Here is a 19,034-nt window from a genome sequence, read left to right as displayed (position 1 = left end):
AAGCTGAGATTTGACCTTCCTGGTCGTATGGCACACGAGGTAGGTGTAGCCGGGAGGATGCTGTTCATCTGGCATTTGAGACGGGCGTCGATCCGGCGAGGGGAGATGGAGGTGGAGGATCTAGTCGAGACGAACGGTAAAGTATGGCCGGGACGTTTAAGCTGTCTTGGCTTCAATGAGATGATTGCATGGATTCTTTCGATGGTAGCTTGATGAAACGATGAAGAGAGACGAGGAGTTGGGAAGTAGCCAGCGGAGCAAGAGTTAGTAAACAGGGATCAGGACGACGGACTGGAGAAGAAGGCACGACACCAGCTGGCCGAGAACACCAGCCGAGAATAGATGCATAGTAATGAAAATACTGAAATTGGGACAGAATGATAGCGTCTCTGGTCTAGACACGGTCTTTGTCGTTACCTCCCAATACGCCGTCTGAAACCCCCGGCCGAACTCGCCGTGCCAAGCATATGCGCCCCCGTGTTTACCGGCAGCTAGCCCCGCGGGACCCGCGCCGACGTCTGGTGAGGTCCCATCTATGCGACCTTCTTTCGACACCGGCAGGCTGGTTCACACCGCTTAAAATAGCCCCGTCTCATCTCAGAGTTGGACATGATCTCGATCCCCCGCAGGGCCACATGGGTTCGTAGGCAGGGTTGGGCCATGATGAATATGCTGTCGAGAGTCGATTCGTTCGCACTCTTGTTTGCGTTGAAGATTTCGGAGGAGGTGACTTTGGTAGAGATTTACTAGAGGAAATAACAGCATCTTTGTGGAATAGTTTCGCCACAAGTAGCTTGAGGACGTGATCGAAGATTGTTTCCTGTGGTTTATCGCCGAAACTAGATTAGCTATAGGCACAACGACAACCAAACAATTCAGCCAGCGTATCTAATGAATCCAGCGATCACAATCTAACTCAAAACTAATCGTCTCCCACGTGTACACTGCATGACTGGGGACCCCAGGGCGTTCCTCCTCTCAAACCTAAAATCAGCCTCAGATGTCAGCCACCTGCATCTCCAATGGTCCTGGCTCAACGGCGTTACCGATCAATTGGTTTCTGATTTGGGCTTTCATCGTATCCCAATTGGTATCATGATGACACAAAACCGCCGACTCATTGCCACTTTGGTAAACCGATAATCCGCGTTACATGGATGGGGGTTACCGAGGGCGCATCACAGGCCCCCTTTCGCCCCCACTCTGTTACACAAACCGAGACCGAACGAAGAGAAGATCTAGGCTTTCTCCGGTGTAACTGAATCTTGCAGTTATGCAAACGGGTGTTGGATCGGCGCAAGGGGGCACCGGAGATGAAGTCCGAGTCTTCTGTTTGGGTCGATGGGATGGCGTAGAACCCCCCGTACGGAGAGTTAAAACAGCTCGTAGCGAATATTATGACCAATGAGACTATCGACTATGTGTGTAGAGGCATAGCAGGCCCCGTTATGGCCAGGGTTTGATGACTTTCTAGGGTTGAACTGGAAATATTCTATGCGTCTCGGAATAACAACGCTTTGTTTCTTTTTGGTGGCTGAGGGGAATCAGCTGGTGTTTGTTCCCACGGTTGCCAGTTGTAACTCGCGCACTTTGTCCATTGAGCATACTCTAGTCAGGTGTCTTTCTCATGACTACCTGTAGAATCCAAATCCGTAGTTGAAGCTCTTGGCAAGTCATCAATTGCCTGAAGATCAAAATACTTAGTAGTGGGTCGACCTTGGTGGCCTGGGGCTGGCCTTGCTTCAGAACGGTAATATTTTTGAACCAGACAAGAGTCAGTTGTCAGGCTGATGAAGTGAGCATACGGACGCGGGTTGAGTCTTAGAGAAACATCTGAGCTGAGAGACGGCCTTCAAGGCTATAAGAAAGTCCATCTCGCCCAGAACATGTCGTCTATCTCAAGGCACAACTCAACACCTTGACTTGCAACCATTCCGATCTGAAGAGTCAATTACTTTTCCCTACAACTCTCAACTCATTTGAACAAAATTTGTCAACCAAAACCAACCCGGCCAATCAAAATGCGTTTCTCCGCCATCATCTTCCTCACACTCGCAGCCGCCGCTCAAGAGGCCGTCGCGGCTTCTGTAAGCAGCCCAAAGTCTTTGTTTGACGAACATGCAACTAACAGCTTAACAGTGCCGAATTGCCGACTTCAAGAGCGATTGCTGTTGGGGAGGGTCAAACGGACAAGATGCCTGCTTGAGGCAACGCGGCGGCGCAAACGTGTGCAGAAGCCCGGGAGAATCGAGCAACTTCTGCCGGAATGTGAACAAGGCGGGCACGCAGACGAAAGTCAGTGCGACTTGCGTAAGTAACTACCGCGGCTTGAAGTTGAAAATGTGAATTGCTAACGTTTGAAGAATGCTGATTGCTGCGATACGAACACTGGTTTCGGAATCGGGTGCCCGAAGTAGGGACCGGGGGAGCTTCGGATAGATGCTAGCGTCTATCCAATCGAGTCTGAATACATGGAATGAAGCATTTCCTGGGAAGGACTTAGTCAATGTACTCCAGTTTTTATTCTGCTGGTTTCTTCAGAATCTAAAGAGACATTTCATAAGTCAGCCGGTGATTGCCATGCTCTGTGAGCGCGCATAGAGCTCTTTGAAAACGAGTCATTGCGTCATGGGCTAATTGTAGCTCTTCACCCTGACTAAGTCCGTATTTTGCACCGCGGGGAAACGGAGAAAAAGTCGGGATTCTCAAGAGAGAGCAGAGACTTGACTGCCTTGATATGGCCCCAGAACATTGTCGGCAGACCTCCGCTACCCCTGGCCTAGCAGCCGACAACACGACAACTACTGTCTACAACTGGAGCCAAACCCGATAATATGGCTCAGTTTCCATTGAAAAAGTGGTGATCGTGGTGACTTTAGGTTAGCGGTTCGAATGACGAAATCGAAAGACCCGATTGCGACAGCCGTTGATATTGCGCCGGTATCCATAAAGCCCACTATGGAGTCCACCCGGTTGGCTGGCGGAGGGGACACCGCCGGCCGGGGATCCACATCGATTACCACGGAGCCACCGGGGACCACCGCTAGTGATATCGGCCTCCGTCCCCTTTGAGATGACATTCTGGAGAAAAAGCAGATGACAATTGGGTTGCGAGGTTGGGGTATTGGTGTGCTGTGCCGTCATAGGTAATTAGCGCACGGCATATAAAATTCAATGAGTTGTCTCGGCCAGTCACTGACGGAGGACTGAGGGCAGCCCTTCTGCTCTTGGCTTCTTGTGAACCTCTCAGCTCTCGTGCGAGAAAAGCTCCGACAAGTCATGATGTTGCAGAACCTTAGCTTCTCGAAGCTGGCGACGCTGGCGCTCAGCGCTAGTGCCGTTGTGGCCCAGAACATCAAGCAGAGCCAGCCAAACATCGTCTTCATCTTGACTGATGACCAGGACGAACAGCTTGGTTCCCTCGACTACATGCCGTTTGTGCAGAAGCATTTTGTGAAGGAAGGAACCTACTATCGCAAGCACTTCTGCACCATTTCGATTTGCTGCCCGTCTCGTGTCAGCTTGTTGACCGGCCAGGCTGCGCACAACACCAACGTTACTTACGTCACCCCTCCTCACGGTAAGATGCATTTCCCATCAAATTATGGACGATAGAGCAGAAGCTAAGAAACCTTTCACAGGCGGTTACCCAAAGTTCGTTTCTCAGGGTTACAACGAGAAGTACCTTCCTGTCTGGCTTCAGGATGCTGGCTACAACACCTACTACACCGGAAAGCTCTTCAACGCCCACAGCACTGACAACTGGAACGACCCCCACCCTAAGGGATGGACTGGCAGCGACTGTGAGTTTGTAATGTTTTGCTGAACATCTAGGCCTTGCTGACGTCTTGAGGCAGTCCTTCTTGACCCAAACACGTATCTGTACCTGAATGCGACGTTCCAGAGAAACGACAGCCCTCCCCAGACCTACCCCGGCGAGTACAGCAACGACCTGGTTGCTGAGAGGGCTCTGGGATTCTTGGATGATGCTCTCAAGTTCAACGGCAGCAAGCCATTTTTCGTTGGCATTGCTCCCATCGGTCCTCACAACAACGGTCTTGGCGGCGAAACCAGCGCCGGTGCCACGCCCCCTATCCCTGCGAAGAGACATGAGAACCTCTTTGCCAATGTCACTGTGCCCCGAACTTACAACTTCAATCCTGAGAAGGTAAGATGATCCTGTAAATCTATGTTTTGAGGGTCCGAGACTGATATGCCATAACAGCCCAGCATGGCCAACTGGGGTCTGATTATCCCCCAACTCAACGCTTCCGAGATCGCCTACGGCGACAACTACTACCGCCGCCGTCTCCAAACGCTGCAGTCTGTTGACGAGATGGTCGACGCTGTCTTCAAGCGTCTTGAGGAGGCAGGTGTTCTCGACAACACATACGTCATCTTCACCTCCGACAACGGTTTCCACATCGGCCAGCACCGTCTCAAGCCCGGAAAGACCTGCGCTATCGAGGAAGACATCAACGTTCCTTTCCTCATCCGTGGACCTGGAGTGCCCAAGGGAAAGACAGTCGAATTTGTCACCACGCACACCGATATTGCACCGACCATCTTCTCCATTGCCAATATCACGCTGCGTGAGGACTTTGACGGTTCTCCTATCCCGTTCTCGGACGATGGCATTGCGAAGGCGCAAAATGATCCCAAGCACGATCACGTCAACGTCGAATTCTGGGGTACCCAGCGTGGATACGATGTTTTCGGAGGAGGTGAGTTTTGCCAGCTTGCCACAGGAGAGCTTTCAGCTGACATACATCTTCCAGTTTCTGCGAACAACACGTACAAGGCCATGCGTGTCCTCGGCGATGGCTACAGCTTGTTCTACTCCGTCTGGTGCAGCAACGAACGCGAGTTCTACGACATGAAGGCAAGAGAACACACCATTCATGGGAACCGCACAATTGCTAACAGCGTATACAGAAAGATCCGGGCCAAATGGATAACCTGGCAGGTACTGCCACTGGTCAGCTTCTGGGCCGACCTCTGTCTGCTGTACAAGACCGCCTCGACGCGCTTCTATTGGTTCTCAAGAGTTGCAAGGCTGAGAGCTGCAGACTTCCTTGGAAGCAACTTCATCCCGAGGGAGGTGTTGCCAACTTGCACGACGCTTTGGATGCCAAGTACGACGACTTCTACTCTGGGCAACCCAAGATTTCCTTCTCGGACTGCAAGGATTTCTACGATATTAGCTCTGAGGGACCTCAAGACACGTTGGTTTACTACGACCCGTGAGTCATGAGTTCAGATTAGTTCAAGATCTAGTATGAATAATGAGTTGGAATTAGTAGACAAGTGCCATCCGAGGAATTGTGATGAACCATACCCGTTGCGAGGAAAAGAATAGAAACAATTCAAAAAGTAATTATCAATCTATCATATTTGCAAATGTAAAATTAAATATCCAAAGCTGAAAATCGGGTTATCTCGATGTGCTAAAAGTCATTTACTCATCCAAAGCATAAACCAAAACTTTATACTACATTAGAGGACGAGCAGCATCTTATGCGGCTGGACAGTAACAACTAAATGACAACGCCGAAATTTGATCAATAACATCAATAATCCTCCATGTATGCAAGTCTTCCGAATCCGTACCCGTTCGTCAGCTCAGCTGAACTGATGCGTGTTCTTCCCATCGCTTCATATACCACCTTCATATCCCGTCATCAGCGAAGAACAACTTCCCAATAATCCTCATCCCCTTTGATAGTGAAGTGCTGTGCACCCTTGTCCATATCTCCCCTCGCAAAGTCTACCCACATGCTTTTCATTCTAGCCCCCAACTCCTCTACTGTATCTCTAGAGCTATTGCCTCCTATCATCGGAGCAGCTTTCCATGCTGACCAGGAACCGAGAAGAAACGGCAGCTCAATGCAGTGAGGTGCTCTCAGTGAGCTATGAGAGGGGCGCCAGTTGAAGCGGTACAGGATTGATCTCCCTCCCGCTTGGCGATACTCTTCATGAAAGCCGTCGATAAGCCACTTGAAGACCTTGCCGACGAACCACGCTGCTATCCACTCGATGAGCCACCCAATGAAGGCGACGGCGATCCACGGACGTAAGCTTTTATTCAACCTCACGAATGGAACCCCTTCATTCTTCGTGTATCCGATCATGATAGGCACTCGCTTTGCAGCATGGCGAATTCTCCCAGCTACATCGTCTTGGTTTGGGAGCGGTTCATGTCCCATAAGTGGTTTGAACGGCGCGTGTGCCGAACCGTACGACGCAGCCACGAGAAACAGCTGCTGCTGGAGTGCCAACATCTCTCCCGACGTCTTGGTGCCCGTGTCGAGGTGCACTTCGTCCCAGGCCAAACCACCCAAGTCTTTGACCATGTTCTCGCGTTCGGGCGTCCAGTGCTCAAGAGGCGGGCTTTGCAGGATCGCCCGGTGAAACAAGCCCTCGGCTCCGTCGGCTATCATGAGGCAGTGAATGGAAGCCGCTCCCGCAGACTGCCCGAAGATTGTGACGTTGTCCGGGTCTCCGCCGAAGGCTGATATGTTCCTCTGAATCCATCGAAGAGCCTCGATCTGGTCCATCAGACCGAGGTTCGCCGGGGCGACGCCCGGGATGGGTTGGAAACCGAAAATCCCCAGTCGATAGGAAACGTTCACGCCAACCACGCCACGCTCCACCAGACCAGATGGTTCATAGCAATCCAGGTCGGCACCGCCTGAGACGTAGGCGCCTCCGTGTAGATACACCATCACCGGACGCTTGCGACCATTGGATAGTGCATCAGTGGTTGTTGTGACCGAGAGATGAAGACAATCTTCGCTCTGTTCACGTCCGGATGTGATAGGGCCCGTGATGAAGTCCAGCTCAGAGGGCACATCTTGCGGACAAATCGGTGAAGGCTTGGTACAGTCGGCGACTTCATCCCACTTATCGACTGGGTTCGGACGTTGGAAACGGGATGCAGATGCGTAGCGACATCCGCGTGCTCTTATCAGAGTTCCATTTGACGTTGCGGTGATCTTTCCTCCTGGAAGTTCGATGATGACGGAGTCAGCGGTACTCATTCTGCGATATGAGACTAGAGCTTAGGCTGATGCGAGGGACTTGTAAAGAATAAAGACCAATTTTCCGCTATGGTCAGGCAGTTGTTCTTAAAGACACAAACACATACACGCCAAAGTAATTACTTCTAGATTCGAAGCAAGACCGCCTGATTAAATTCTGGTTACGAAAAAATCCGTTCGTCCTCCAAAGTGAAGTCATCTGGTGGTCACGCGTAGCTGGGCACCTAGTGAACTGTGGTGGTGACGCCACACCCTCCTTCGTGTGGTCCGTGGATAAGCGAATCTTGTTTTCGACCCATGCTACCGCCGTCATTCGGTGCTCGGCCAATTGAGACGTGATTATTAGTTTCGTCATTCCAAGCCCCCAAGAAAACCATTTAATCCATCTCGATGTCCAGTCGAGAAGCAAGTCTAACGCCGTACCAGACCATAGCGAAAATGGTGACCAAATTGAGGTGGATGCTCATTGCATGGTTTCGCGAGAATCGTCTCTTGCAAGCATGCATGTCGGGGCTATCCTCTTCGGTGGCTCCGGGATTCTTGGCGTCACGAGTTTCTGTGCACAACTGTCAGCTTTTCCCTCTCATTGCCGCATAATCAATTGATTGGAATCACCTTGATGAATGCGATCAATCATCGCCTGTTTCGTTCTCGGGCCGTAGAGTAAGAGGTTCAGTACTGCCGTGACGCCGGCCACGGCGAAAGGAACCCAGTCCCGCTTGTCTCTTAGTAGCGAGGCGGGACCTCCCGGAGGAAATGTGAGGGCCGTCAAAATCAACAAAAGCGATTGAGATCGAAAGTAGATTGGGAAAAGCCGCTTTTGTAAAGTTGTGAATGCGGATCTCGGGAGTTCCATGTAGCATATCTTGGTGTTGACGAACGTCTGGAAGAGAGAGGTTCCTAGCAATGTGGCGTAGGAAATGATGTGGCAGGGCGCCAGGAGTGCCTGAAAGAAGCTCCCGGCGGTCATGTTTACGTACCAAGATGGAAACTGAAAAAAGTCTTGAAGGGAAACAGAGTGGATTTGAACTTTTCACGCGAAGAGAACACGGTGAGTATTTATGCTATATGAGATGTCTAGGGAAACATGGTAAGTTCACGGCGTAGTTTCAAGTTCCGGGCGCCTTCGGATACAAGCTCTGGCGCCTCTCGACGCTCCGGTTAAGTGGGCCCTTCCAGTTAGCCGTCACGGAGGCTAACGCAGGATTCCCACTATCAGTCCGAGAGGCTTCGGAGTTGCTGCCGGGTAAGCAGAGATATAATTTTGAAGCGATTGATTGGCTTTCTTTCCTATGAGGTATCGGTCGTCGGTTCTCTCAGATACATCTCTATCCGTTGAAATCTGAGTACTCAGACCTATTTAGATGCGGTCGGCATTCAATCAAAAATCTCAATCACCTAGTACTATGGGCTCATAGTGTTAGTGCTGATCAGACGCTGTACACAACTCGAGAAGAAACATGGAACGGAAGAGCATCAACTTCACGTCGAAATGTGGCGGAAGCTATCAGCCCAGTAAATTTCTAGTGGGCCACGCGAGTCAAATAGGCCGAAAGCCCGATTGCATGTTACACTCGGACGCCGTAGGTCTCCCGCGCGTGGTACCCGCCATTCTTCCCGAGATGCATGATGACACAGAAAACATACCTCTGCTCCAATACGGTACGGGGATTTATGTGGTATCTGAAACCCTCGGCGCAGAATACACGTAGGCTTCGTGACGGCACATCGTGCACCTTCACCTGCAATGGACTCGGTTAAGCAACCTTTCGCTTGTATGCCAGTTGCGAATGATACTCTGGTCTCGCTGATTGGAAGCAGGGCTCCTGAGTCGTACATCGATCTTCCTAGCCGGTGAGATGGACTCAGAAGAATATAAAAATCAGCGGTCAACCGATGGTGGAAATGGATTTTGATGACTGTATGATCTTCACGCTTCATATTCGGCTCAGTCATGGATGCAGCTTTTCCCTCTACACGCCTCACGAGTTTCGCTGATTCTCACCCTTTGGCAACAGCCATTTCCGCTGTGATCAGCTTGGTATGTTATAGCACTTGAGGTGCCAAAGTCAAGACGACTGACAACGAGCTTTGCTTAGGGAGTCATCTACTTCGTTGTCCTCCTCCCGCTCTACAACATTTACCTGCATCCTCTTCGAAAGTATCCGGGCCCAAAGCTCTGGGCAGCATCTCAGATCCCATGGTTTCGCTCATACTTGGGCGGATTGTACCACATCACGAACCGCGACTTACACGAGAAATATGGCCCTGTCGTTCGTGTCGGCCCCAATGAGCTGTCATTCAACGGCCCGGACGCTTGGCAGTCCATCATGGGCCATCGTAAGTCTGGAGAGGCTGAGAACGGCAAGGCCGCCTTCTATGCGGTTCCGCCTCTCATCACGGGTCTCAACAGAACGAACCATTCCCGCGTCCGCCGACTCATGTCCCACGGATTCTCGTCCGCAGCTTTGCGAGAACAGGAGTCAATGATCCAGGGCTACATCGACTTGTTGATCCAGCGTCTTCACGAAAACAGCAACCAGGGCGCGTTGGATATCTGCGCCTGGTTCAACTACGCCACGTTCGATATCATCGGAGACCTCACCTTCGGAGAGCCGTTCGGGTGCCTGCAACAATCGGCTATGCATCCCTGGGTCCAACTGATCTTCGCCAACGTCAAGACATCGGCTATCGAATCTGCTCTCGCACGGTTCCCAGTCGCGAAACAGTTGCTCCCCTTCTTCGTGTCGCCCAAGTTGGTGAAGCAAGCATCTGAGAGCAAGGAACTCTCGAAAGAGAAAGTCTCCAGACGTCTAGAACTACAAGACGCTCGGCTCGATCTTGTGCACGGCATGACCGCCGGGAAGGGAGGATTGGTGAGTGCGCCATGCTCCAGTTTAATACCCGAGAAGAGAGGCTTCTAACATGAAAGCAGACATTGACGCGCGAAGAGTTGGACCGTAACTCGGAGGGACTTATCATCGCAGGATCGGAGACAACAGCGACCGCTCTTTCTGGGGCCATGTACATGTTGACAACTCACCCGGAGATCATGAAGACGCTGAGTGACGAAGTTCGCTCGGCCTTTGCGTCGGAGTCAGAAATCAACTCTCTCAACACCGCCAGACTGCCGTATCTTCAAGCTGTTCTGGAGGAAACTCTCCGATTCTTTCCCCCGGCGCCCAATTCTTTGCCTAGAATCACGCCACCCGAGGGAAACATCGTTCTGGGCGACAAGATCCCGGGCAATGTAAGTTTCTCTTCCCTCCGAATACTTGGAGGTTGCACTACTAACTTCCCAGACTGTGCTTTCCATTCCTCACTGGGCCATGTATCACAGCCGCAGTAACTTCAGTCGACCCGACGAGTTCATCCCAAACAGATGGCTCGACGATCCGACCTTCGCCAATGACCGCAAGGAGTGCATGAATGTGTTTTCTTTTGGCCCGCGCAACTGCATCGGAAAGAAGTAAGACCAAACCCCTCCCGTAAGACATCCCGGCATCGCCTGACTAACTGTTTTCAAGTTTGGCATACGTCGAGATGAGAATGTTTCTCGCCCGCGTCGTTTGGAACTTCGATATCGAGCTTGCAGCGGCTAGTAAGACATGGTTGGACGATGGACGATCGTTCGGCGTGTGGGACAAGCACCCTCTCCTTGTTCACCTGACCCCTCGGCCGCAACAATCCCTGGCAGTTTGAGATCGGCGGAAAGTGGGCACAACTGCATGTTTGTAGCTAGACTATGTTGAGCTAGAAGTGCATGAAGCGTCAACGATGAAAATCACCCGTAATATTCTGAACGATGATTCGATGTCGACTAGGTATGCAGCGAAGTCAATACGAAGCTGGTCTGCAATTCAATGATGAAACGGTGCATTACACCACGGCTAAAATCGCCGGCCGTGGTGCCGGGCGCTAATGCAGATCACGGCCTCGGAGATCTTTCGAGTCCGTCCCCAGCGTCGTTCCCATCGATGCCCCGCTGTTAGCGAAATCTCTCAATCCGGCTTTAAACATGAAGAAAGTAATTCGCCATCTTAACAGTGACATCCGTCGAACATGGGCGTCGGTAATGCAAAGCGGGACGGCCCAGATTTTGAAAGCTTGGGCAAGTTTGTTCCCGCCAACTTCATCCGACCTCTGTCATCAATGGTAATTCTTTCCAATATCTCATTAAACATTGGTTCCGGGCCGCCTATGGAGAGTCGTTGAGCCAAGTAATGAGGTCTGCTACAATGTGTTGCCCGGCATATCGGAACTGTTACCATCGACGGTAGAGAGCCCAAAGATTGGGAACATGGCTTCGTCCCAGCATCACCTGGTCGCCACTAGCGATTGTCACATCTGCGGAACCACTTTTCGACGCCAAGATCACTTGAAGCGACATCTTTTACTTCACGAACAGGACAACAAGCCTTTCGTCTGCTCTGTCTGCAGCAGACGGTTTTCCAGGAGGTGCGTATACAATAACGAGAAAATTACGCCCCAATTTCAGCAAATCAGTTGACTGATGGACAACGACAGAGATACACTTGAGCGTCATGCATTTGTGCATCAGAGTCTGCCCTCGGGTTACCGACCGCCCACCGCCACGGAGACAAGTCGTGGACAGAAAGCGTGCGTGTCATGTCGCAACTCGAAGCAGCGCTGTGATGGAGCGAATCCTTGCTCTCGATGCCTGCAGAAAGATCGACTCTGCCAGTATTTGCCACGCCGAGCTCGACAGGTGAGTTAGTGAAACATTTGGTTACTTAGATGTTTGAACCGATGACTAACGACTTCAATAAAGCCCTCTCGACTCAAGAGTTGCACGACAACATCCGCAGCTCCAACCGTAGATACTCATGATCTCCTGGACGCTGCATCCCAGCCACCGGAAGGAATTCCGTCTGGAAATGGTGAACTGATTAACCAGCCGGTCACAAACTCTAAGGATAGTGCGGACCTATCATGTGGTATGAACCTTGACATTGCTTTCAACTCAATAGACACCCCTTTCGCAGGGTGGGAAGCATTGCCAGCCTTTGACTGGTTCAACTTCAGTGCTCTAGATCAGCTTTCAGGGCCATCGTTCTTGGACGAGATAAGTCTCTTTGCGAAAACCTCAGGCGAAGGAGTCACGAGCACGACGTCACCTGCTTCATGGTTTTCAATCCCGCTAGAGCTTCAATCCCTCAATAATGACAAGCATTCGCACGTATTCACGGAAGACTCCGAAAGTCTAGGAGCCGACTTGGAAAATCTAGGCCATGTCGAGGAGCTGTCTACAGCATCCTTCGAGAATCTCGAGTCGTGGATTTGCTCGAACTGCGCGCAGTTAAACGTCAATAATTGCCATCTTCCTCCTCGCAAAACTCTAAACGCTTTCATACAACTCTATTTTGAAGAGTTTCACGACACCCTTCCCATCATTCATCGAGCAACCTTTAATCCGAATACCGCACCTTCTCTGTTGGTTCTTGCCATAAGCAACGTAGGCCATCGCTTCTCGAACCTGGAGAATGTAGAGGGTGTAGACGGCCTCGACTTGGTAAAGTTGGTTGACAACTCGGTCCAAAATCATGTAAGATTTGCGCCGTATCGCGTTGTTGTTCGACTTTCTAATTCTCTACAGATTGACAGATTTCAAGCCAGCGAGACCATGCCGCCGTGGCTCGCCCAGGCGGTGATCTTGAATCAAATCTCAACCTCTTTCACGAATGAGGCACTTACGGTCGAAAGGTCCAAGATATCTAGGGGCATCCTCGACAACGTGTTGAGGAAGTTTGAGACACCGCTGCAAGTAGCTGCATTGGACTTTCTTGCGGCGGAAGAGGCGAATGACGTCGGCGACGAAATGTTGTGGAAAGCGTGGGTTGACTGGGAAGTCCTACGGCGCCTGGCCTACGGTCTTTGGGTAAGTTGACATCGCCCCGAAAAGTGCAGTGATCGTTCATGCTGACGAGCTTCTAGCTCATAGACAGCCAGATCTGCTTGTTGTTCAACTATACGCCAGCCGTCCCTACTGAGTCTCCCGCTCTTCAAACACCTCTCCCCTCGCACGAAAGAATGTGGGAAAGACCTTGCGCTGAGTCATGGAAGCAAGAATGGGACCGTGAGTAGTTAATCACACTGATAAGACTGCAATTCTGACAATAATCCTAGGTACGAAGAAGTTTGAATCGCCTACCCTTAGAGAAGAAATGCAGTCATTGTACAGACTCAATCCAGCTGGACAAGAAATCGGAGGATTCTCCTTCCTCCTCATTCTTTTTGGATTCTTCCGCGACCAACTCTTCCTGAAGCAAGCCAATGATTTGGGCTTGTCAGGAGTGATAAATGTCGACGGTAAGATGATCTCTCACATGGGGCATCGTCCTAACCCAGATCTATGGCGACTTTTGGATCCTTGTCGACGTACGGGCGCCAAGCGTATCAAGCTTGCGACGATACAGTACTACCACGTGATCAGTATCATCAATCGTGTGCCCTTGAGAGACCTGTATGCTTTCGCCGGCTGGAGAGTAGCGCGCTCAAAACAGCTGGACACAATACGCAGACTACTAAGCTGGACAACAGAGCACGGCGATGGTGCCAGGGAAATAGCTCTGCATGCTGCAAAACTGTTTCACGAGTGCAAGAGCCATTCTTCCTGTGGATACCAGGAACCTGTTGCGATGCTTATTTCAAGCCTTGCTCTTTGGATGTACAACACTTCGTTGTCGCCATATGCTTTGGAAAGGCGAGAGGGGTTTCAAAATCAGAGCGTGGTGACGATTCGCCTCGACGAGGACATCGATCGAGAAGAAGCTTCCGAATGGGTACGAACTGGCAAGCAAGCCCGGCCTTTCGTTCCCGGAGTTGGGGACATTCACATGCCTGGTGGCTACTCCAAGGTCGTGACACAAGCAATCGACGTTCTCGAGTCAGTGAAGGAGTGGAAAATTGGCCAGCTTTTCTCAAGAGCGTTGAGAGAGCGGATCATAGCATTTGATACAGATAATCTACAAAAGAACTAGGCAAACCCATCGGTTCTGCCTGAGTTCTCAGTTCCTGCATGGGCGAATCATAGTAACAGCTTGGCTAGGCGCGCGGCGTCATCTTCAGGGGAAGTCCACCTTCAAGCTCAATCGTGAAGTTGTCAACTCTCCGAGGCGGAATGAAGCCGGAAGGGAAGCTCAGCTTGTATTTCCGGAAAATCGTGGCCAGCACGATGATCAGTTCGATTGGAACAAGGCTGAAAGGGCAATTCGTGATTAGCTATCAGTTTCTCATGGGAAATCATCGTAGACTCACTTCTGCCCAATACACATCCTCGCGCCTTTGCTGAATGAGACCTGGTACTGTTCCAGACTCTTGGCCTCGGGGCTGAGCCAGCGATCCGGGTTGAAGCATCGAGCGTCAGGGCCCCAAATTTCAACATTAGAATGCATGGTGTGCGCCGATACTGAAACAATAGTCTGCCATGATGATTATGTGTCAGTGTGATAAAATCCCATTGGTTGTCTGTTACAATGCCAGAACAACTTACACCCGGAGGCACGATCTTGCCGTCCACCACGAAGGGGTCTGATTCGTTGCGAGGTACGACTCGTGGAAGTCTGCCAGGCACTGCCGATGCAAACCGGATGCCTTCTTTGACGCAAGCAGTCTTAAGGCGGTTCATGTCAGTCTCAGAGCAGGTGATATCATAGAGATAACTTACCAAGTAACTGATTTTCTCCAGTTCTTGAACTGAAGGAAAGTTGTTCTTGTCCGGAATGGCGGCATCGAGTTCGTCGACCAGCCTCTTCTCCATATCGGGATGTCGTAGAACTTCAAAGAGAGCTGTAGTCAGGGACATCGCGCTGGTGTCCGATCCGGCTATCAGGAGATCAAGAGCCTCGCTGACCAAGGCAACATCTGAGAGAGATTCCAAATGGTCGAGGACAATGGGATGATCGACAGTTGCCGCCTTTGCTTCAGACTGACGCCATCGATTGACGCATGCTTCCGCGAACTGAACAAGCCGTCCGCTTGGTTAGCCCACGGCGCAAATTTAAGCCTGTTTGCGAGAAAGAAATTCTTACGTCAAGTAGCTCCATCATGCCTCCGACTTCCGGGGACAATGTCTTTAAGATGCTCGCTGGCACCATGTTGCTCACAACACGGAACAAGGGATAATGTTGCAGAGTGCTGACTCCCTCTGAAGCGAACGTGAAAGCACGGAGGAATTTGGAGCTGAATCCGGTTGGCTCCTCATCCAGCATGCCACCACTGTCAGCAAAGCAGAACTCCATGATGATGGTTGTCGTTAGCAACCTAAGAATCATTGAGTCAGCCTATCACGGATACCCAATACCGTCAAGAATATGTGCATACCGGAATGCATCGTAGAGGTTGATGTCTTGCTGTTCTCGTAACCGCTCGATCTTCGCCTCCAGTAGTCGTAGTCTGTCCCAGACAAGCCCTTCCAACTTTAGCACGCCAGCGCGAGAGAAGAGGGGATTCAGCAGACGGCGTCGCTCTTTGTGCTTGACTCCGTCGATCTCGGTGAAAAGTGTCGGGAATGGCTGGTTGAATCCTAGGTAAAATGCTTCGTGCTTCGGAAACGGGTTCGACTGCTTGTAGATGACCTTGTAGAGGCTGGGGTCGTTGATGTGAAGTTCGTTTGGCGCTATGCGGATAGCCTTGGCTTCTGAAAATGATCTTAGCTGTCCATTCGAGCCCCAAAGCTATGTGACGATCAGGCCATCTTTCAACCGCTGAGAAACATGCACTCACGGTGGTCTCGATGAAGTTTCTCATACGTATCCTCTGGGTAGATGGACTTGGTCTGACGGTATAGCCACTTGTCTGACTTGGCTGCTTCCCTTGGTCCAGGAAAGCTGCGAAGGGGATGAAAGTGGATGCGATAGAGGCTGCGAAGGTAGAGAAAGGTTTTGGAGAGGAGGAAAACGGAGGTGATGCTGATAAGGACAAGGATGGAAACATGGCCGTCTGTCGACTGGAGTTTCCCGAAACCATCGGATATGGTAAAATTGTCCATGTTTACTTGACAGTAGCTCAACTAAGGTAGTACGGAGAAGATGCGAAAGACCACGATGAGTTTACTGAAACTCAAAAAGAGCAGGAAGCCCTTCCACCCAGCCTTTATAGCCATGGCAACAAACTAGACTCGCGCAAAACCTCCGCAGACAACACCGGTTTCAACCAAACCGCAAATACCAAGTGCGTTGGATCTGACCAATGACAAACGGATTTCAAAATCGAGGAGCCGACGCTAAAGTGAGGAGCCGATACTGATGATGCCGATGTGGAGACATGTCGGCTCCTCGAATTGTGGGTCTCCGAACCGAAGTAGCTGGCCGACCGCGAGCTCTGGTGGAAAGCCGCACGATCGATCAAATGAATGACACAAGAGGTAGAAATATCTATCTGGTATCACTTAACGAGTTTCGAAAGTATTTGGTATTACTTCGGCATAATGTTGTTTTATCATCAACAGTCAGGTTTTAGACTTTCACCAACGTAGGCCCGAAGATTCATTCTAGGTACCTTCAACTTATCGGGGGGACTTGTGCTAACAAAACAAGTATTACAGGAACACGAGACGGAACGTTTTTGAATTTAAAATTTCATTGAATGTCTATGTACGAGAATCACTACGTCCGCCTCCGTTCGACGACATCTTCTATGCCTCAACACCCAAAGTGATGTAAGCAAGCATACCCTTGGTGACGTCCTCGCCGTCAAGGGGCTCAACGACCATGTTCGGGTTCCAGCCGCCAACAACCTCAGCAGAGAAGATGCTGTCGATGTCGTTGGTGGTGCGGTTGATCTCAGTGTGGCCAACGTAAGGCTCAAGTGCCATCTGGAAAAAGTATTAGCACGAAGTGATATACTGGGTTCCGGTAAATCAACTTACAATCTTCTGGCTGAGCTCCTCGTCGAAGAAGATCTGGCCGGTGTTGGCAATGTTGGAGCCGACGATGGTGCCGTTGCTGCGGACGGACCAGTCGGTGTGAACCTGAGCGTGAATGTGCTATTTCCTTCCATTAGCTTTCCGTCCGGACGAGACGTGTATAGGGTTCTACTGACAATCGTGCGCTCAACGTAGAAGCCGGGGAAGACGGTCTTCATCTCCATGATACCGTTGGAGTCGGTAGGCCACATGCCGCGGAGCCAGGTGGTGTCATCGGTGTGCAAGTCCAGATCGGGGCCGATAGTGACGTTGAGCTGCTCAAGGAGCTCCTCGAAGGGGGTGTTGGGGTCCTGGCCGGTGAAGGAGCTGTAAGAGCCGGTCTGTCGCATACGTATTAGCACATCGTGTTTGTGTCGCGTAAAGAGCTAGGTATAAACTTACAGCATTGCAATGCCAGAGGTCAACCAAGACATCGGACATAGTCTCGCAGGTGTTGACGTTCATGACGCCAATGTCCAGGTAGAGAGGGATGCCGGCCTGACCCTCGCTCATATCCTGTCGCAGAGTCTGAGAACGGGGCCAGACATAGGGACCCTTGGTGACCTCAGGGGTCAGAACGCATGTGTCGTTCTGAATGGTGTTGTAGTGAGGACCCTCGGTGTGGATGGTGACGTTGGAGTCACGCTGGACCAGGGAGCGGCTAACAAGCGAGCGCTTCTCAGCGGCACGCTTCCTGCGGACATCGCGGAACTTTCCAGCCTCAACCGCACAGCGCTTGGAAAGGTTCGAGCGGCGAGCGATCTCGGAATGGCTAAGGCTGTGGTCGTGGCCGGGGTGGGCAACGGCCACGCCTGTCAAGAGAGCCGTGGCAAGGGCGAGGAGTTGGAACTGCATATTGTGGAGCTGTTTAAAGAACGAATGCAAGTGTTAAAGAATGTGTAAAAGACCGTCGAATGAGAGTGTCTGTCTAGCCAAGCTACCGATTTCAGCTGATGATCTGAATGTTGATCAAACAGCGAAGGCGATCAGTCTTTATAAGTCTACATGATCCTCAACGTTCAACACCTTCCCCAAATAGAATAGAAAATCTTCCCTGCTTCGCCCCGAAAATAACCCTGTACAGTCCCCAGAGAGGTTCATCTCATCGCGACTTTGCTTTTGTCGCTCCCCTTTCTCATCAGCTTCAAACCAAACAAATCCGCGAACCACACGTCCGCGACCTCCACTGACGTCGGGAAGATAAAAGTTGTGTCTCCCACATCCCGAAGGCCTGCGCCTAGGCCCGGGACTCCAGAAAGCAGGCGACCAATCACAGAGATGATATTACCGTTGTGCACCGGGGTCCGGAGCTCCAGGACCGCACCCGGACTCCACCGAGCGGGCCGCCAAGAACCCTGGCCGCGTAAGTTCAGGGGCGCTCCCGCTGCACGCTGCGCGGCGACAAGTCAACTGGCAGCAAATGTCCCGGCATTATTCCATGAGGCTTCGCGGCAGGAGGCGCGGTAGTGCCGACCGCGTTGATCTCGATGTTGTCATGGAAGTGGATATACTAGAAAGGGGAATTTTCGTACGGCTCTACCGTTGAATCCCATTGGGAGATCCGTAGCCATTACTACCCTGGTCCGGAATGCGGGCGGAAAGAAGCTTGCCATTCACCTAAATTTGTCGACTTGCCAGACGATCATTTACCTGCCAGATCTGTCCAAACTGCTTCTGGAAGGTATCCACGGATTCCACGGAAGATAACCCCTTCATAATGGTTGAGGCTGACGCGGGCAGCCCGTAAAGAACGACCCTGGAACTGCGTGGTATTCATGTGTCGTTAACGCGTATACTACAGCGGTCGATTGAAAGACAAGATACGGCATTTATCATCTGTATTATTGGTGTGAAGTGCGTGTAAAGATGTACTCATCTGACATGAGGCCGGCCGACCTCTCCCCCCTAGAGTCCAGGCATTGGCCGACCCAGTGTTCCCGTCGACAACACGTCGATGTCACTTCTTGGCTCTTTGAAGGTCTGACTTGAAATGGAGTCGCTTCTTAGCCCAACCCCAGCCCCAAGATGTGCCCAATCTCTGTCTTTCGATTGTTGGTAATGCGTTCTCT

At 51.2% G+C, this 19,034-nt stretch overlaps 7 protein-coding genes across 7 annotated transcripts; 3 read left to right on the top strand and 4 right to left on the bottom strand.

The window, feature by feature from the left end:
• Positions 1 to 2,021: 2,021 nt before the first annotated feature.
• Positions 2,022 to 2,417, top strand: CkaCkLH20_09396 (uncharacterized protein; the record flags this gene model as incomplete). The annotated part of the gene is made up of 3 exons (XM_038892111.1): positions 2,022 to 2,087; positions 2,140 to 2,310; positions 2,364 to 2,417. The coding sequence occupies 3 exons, from the start codon at positions 2,022 to 2,024 to the stop codon at positions 2,415 to 2,417; spliced, it is 291 nt and encodes a 96-aa protein (XP_038742694.1).
• Positions 2,418 to 3,279: 862 nt separating this feature from the next.
• CkaCkLH20_09395 (sulfatase) lies at positions 3,280 to 5,247 on the top strand (the record flags this gene model as incomplete). The annotated part of the gene is made up of 6 exons (XM_038892110.1): positions 3,280 to 3,580; positions 3,642 to 3,803; positions 3,858 to 4,168; positions 4,226 to 4,724; positions 4,779 to 4,843; positions 4,936 to 5,247. 6 exons carry the CDS (start codon positions 3,280 to 3,282, stop codon positions 5,245 to 5,247), a joined length of 1,650 nt encoding a protein of 549 aa, XP_038742693.1.
• A 434-nt stretch (positions 5,248 to 5,681) lies between these two features.
• Positions 5,682 to 7,040, bottom strand: CkaCkLH20_09394 (carboxylesterase type b; the record flags this gene model as incomplete). The annotated part of the gene is made up of 1 exon (XM_038892109.1): positions 5,682 to 7,040. One exon carries the CDS (start codon positions 7,038 to 7,040, stop codon positions 5,682 to 5,684), a length of 1,359 nt encoding a protein of 452 aa, XP_038742692.1.
• A 377-nt stretch (positions 7,041 to 7,417) lies between these two features.
• Positions 7,418 to 8,010, bottom strand: CkaCkLH20_09393 (uncharacterized protein; the record flags this gene model as incomplete). The annotated part of the gene is made up of 2 exons (XM_038892108.1): positions 7,418 to 7,596; positions 7,656 to 8,010. The coding sequence occupies 2 exons, from the start codon at positions 8,008 to 8,010 to the stop codon at positions 7,418 to 7,420; spliced, it is 534 nt and encodes a 177-aa protein (XP_038742691.1).
• A 984-nt stretch (positions 8,011 to 8,994) lies between these two features.
• On the top strand, positions 8,995 to 14,041 carry CkaCkLH20_09392 (uncharacterized protein; the record flags this gene model as incomplete). Its single annotated transcript, XM_038892107.1, has 9 exons — positions 8,995 to 9,081; positions 9,140 to 9,916; positions 9,976 to 10,290; positions 10,343 to 10,509; positions 10,568 to 10,641; positions 12,551 to 12,606; positions 12,658 to 12,939; positions 12,996 to 13,137; positions 13,188 to 14,041. The coding sequence occupies 9 exons, from the start codon at positions 8,995 to 8,997 to the stop codon at positions 14,039 to 14,041; spliced, it is 2,754 nt and encodes a 917-aa protein (XP_038742690.1).
• A 64-nt stretch (positions 14,042 to 14,105) lies between these two features.
• Positions 14,106 to 16,050, bottom strand: CkaCkLH20_09391 (cytochrome p450; the record flags this gene model as incomplete). The annotated part of the gene is made up of 7 exons (XM_038892106.1): positions 14,106 to 14,259; positions 14,319 to 14,482; positions 14,554 to 14,673; positions 14,728 to 15,021; positions 15,092 to 15,323; positions 15,384 to 15,699; positions 15,786 to 16,050. The coding sequence occupies 7 exons, from the start codon at positions 16,048 to 16,050 to the stop codon at positions 14,106 to 14,108; spliced, it is 1,545 nt and encodes a 514-aa protein (XP_038742689.1).
• Positions 16,051 to 16,695: 645 nt separating this feature from the next.
• On the bottom strand, positions 16,696 to 17,820 carry CkaCkLH20_09390 (uncharacterized protein; the record flags this gene model as incomplete). Its single annotated transcript, XM_038892105.1, has 4 exons — positions 16,696 to 16,875; positions 16,930 to 17,046; positions 17,103 to 17,306; positions 17,368 to 17,820. 4 exons carry the CDS (start codon positions 17,818 to 17,820, stop codon positions 16,696 to 16,698), a joined length of 954 nt encoding a protein of 317 aa, XP_038742688.1.
• Positions 17,821 to 19,034: the final 1,214 nt, after the last annotated feature.

The sequence above is a fragment of the Colletotrichum karsti genome (assembly GCF_011947395.1).
Source record: "Colletotrichum karsti strain CkLH20 chromosome Unknown Scaffold33, whole genome shotgun sequence".
NCBI classification, from domain to species: domain Eukaryota; kingdom Fungi; phylum Ascomycota; class Sordariomycetes; order Glomerellales; family Glomerellaceae; genus Colletotrichum; species Colletotrichum karsti.
Note: the sequence above shows the minus strand (reverse complement) of the source record. Positions and strands in the feature narration are given on the sequence as shown.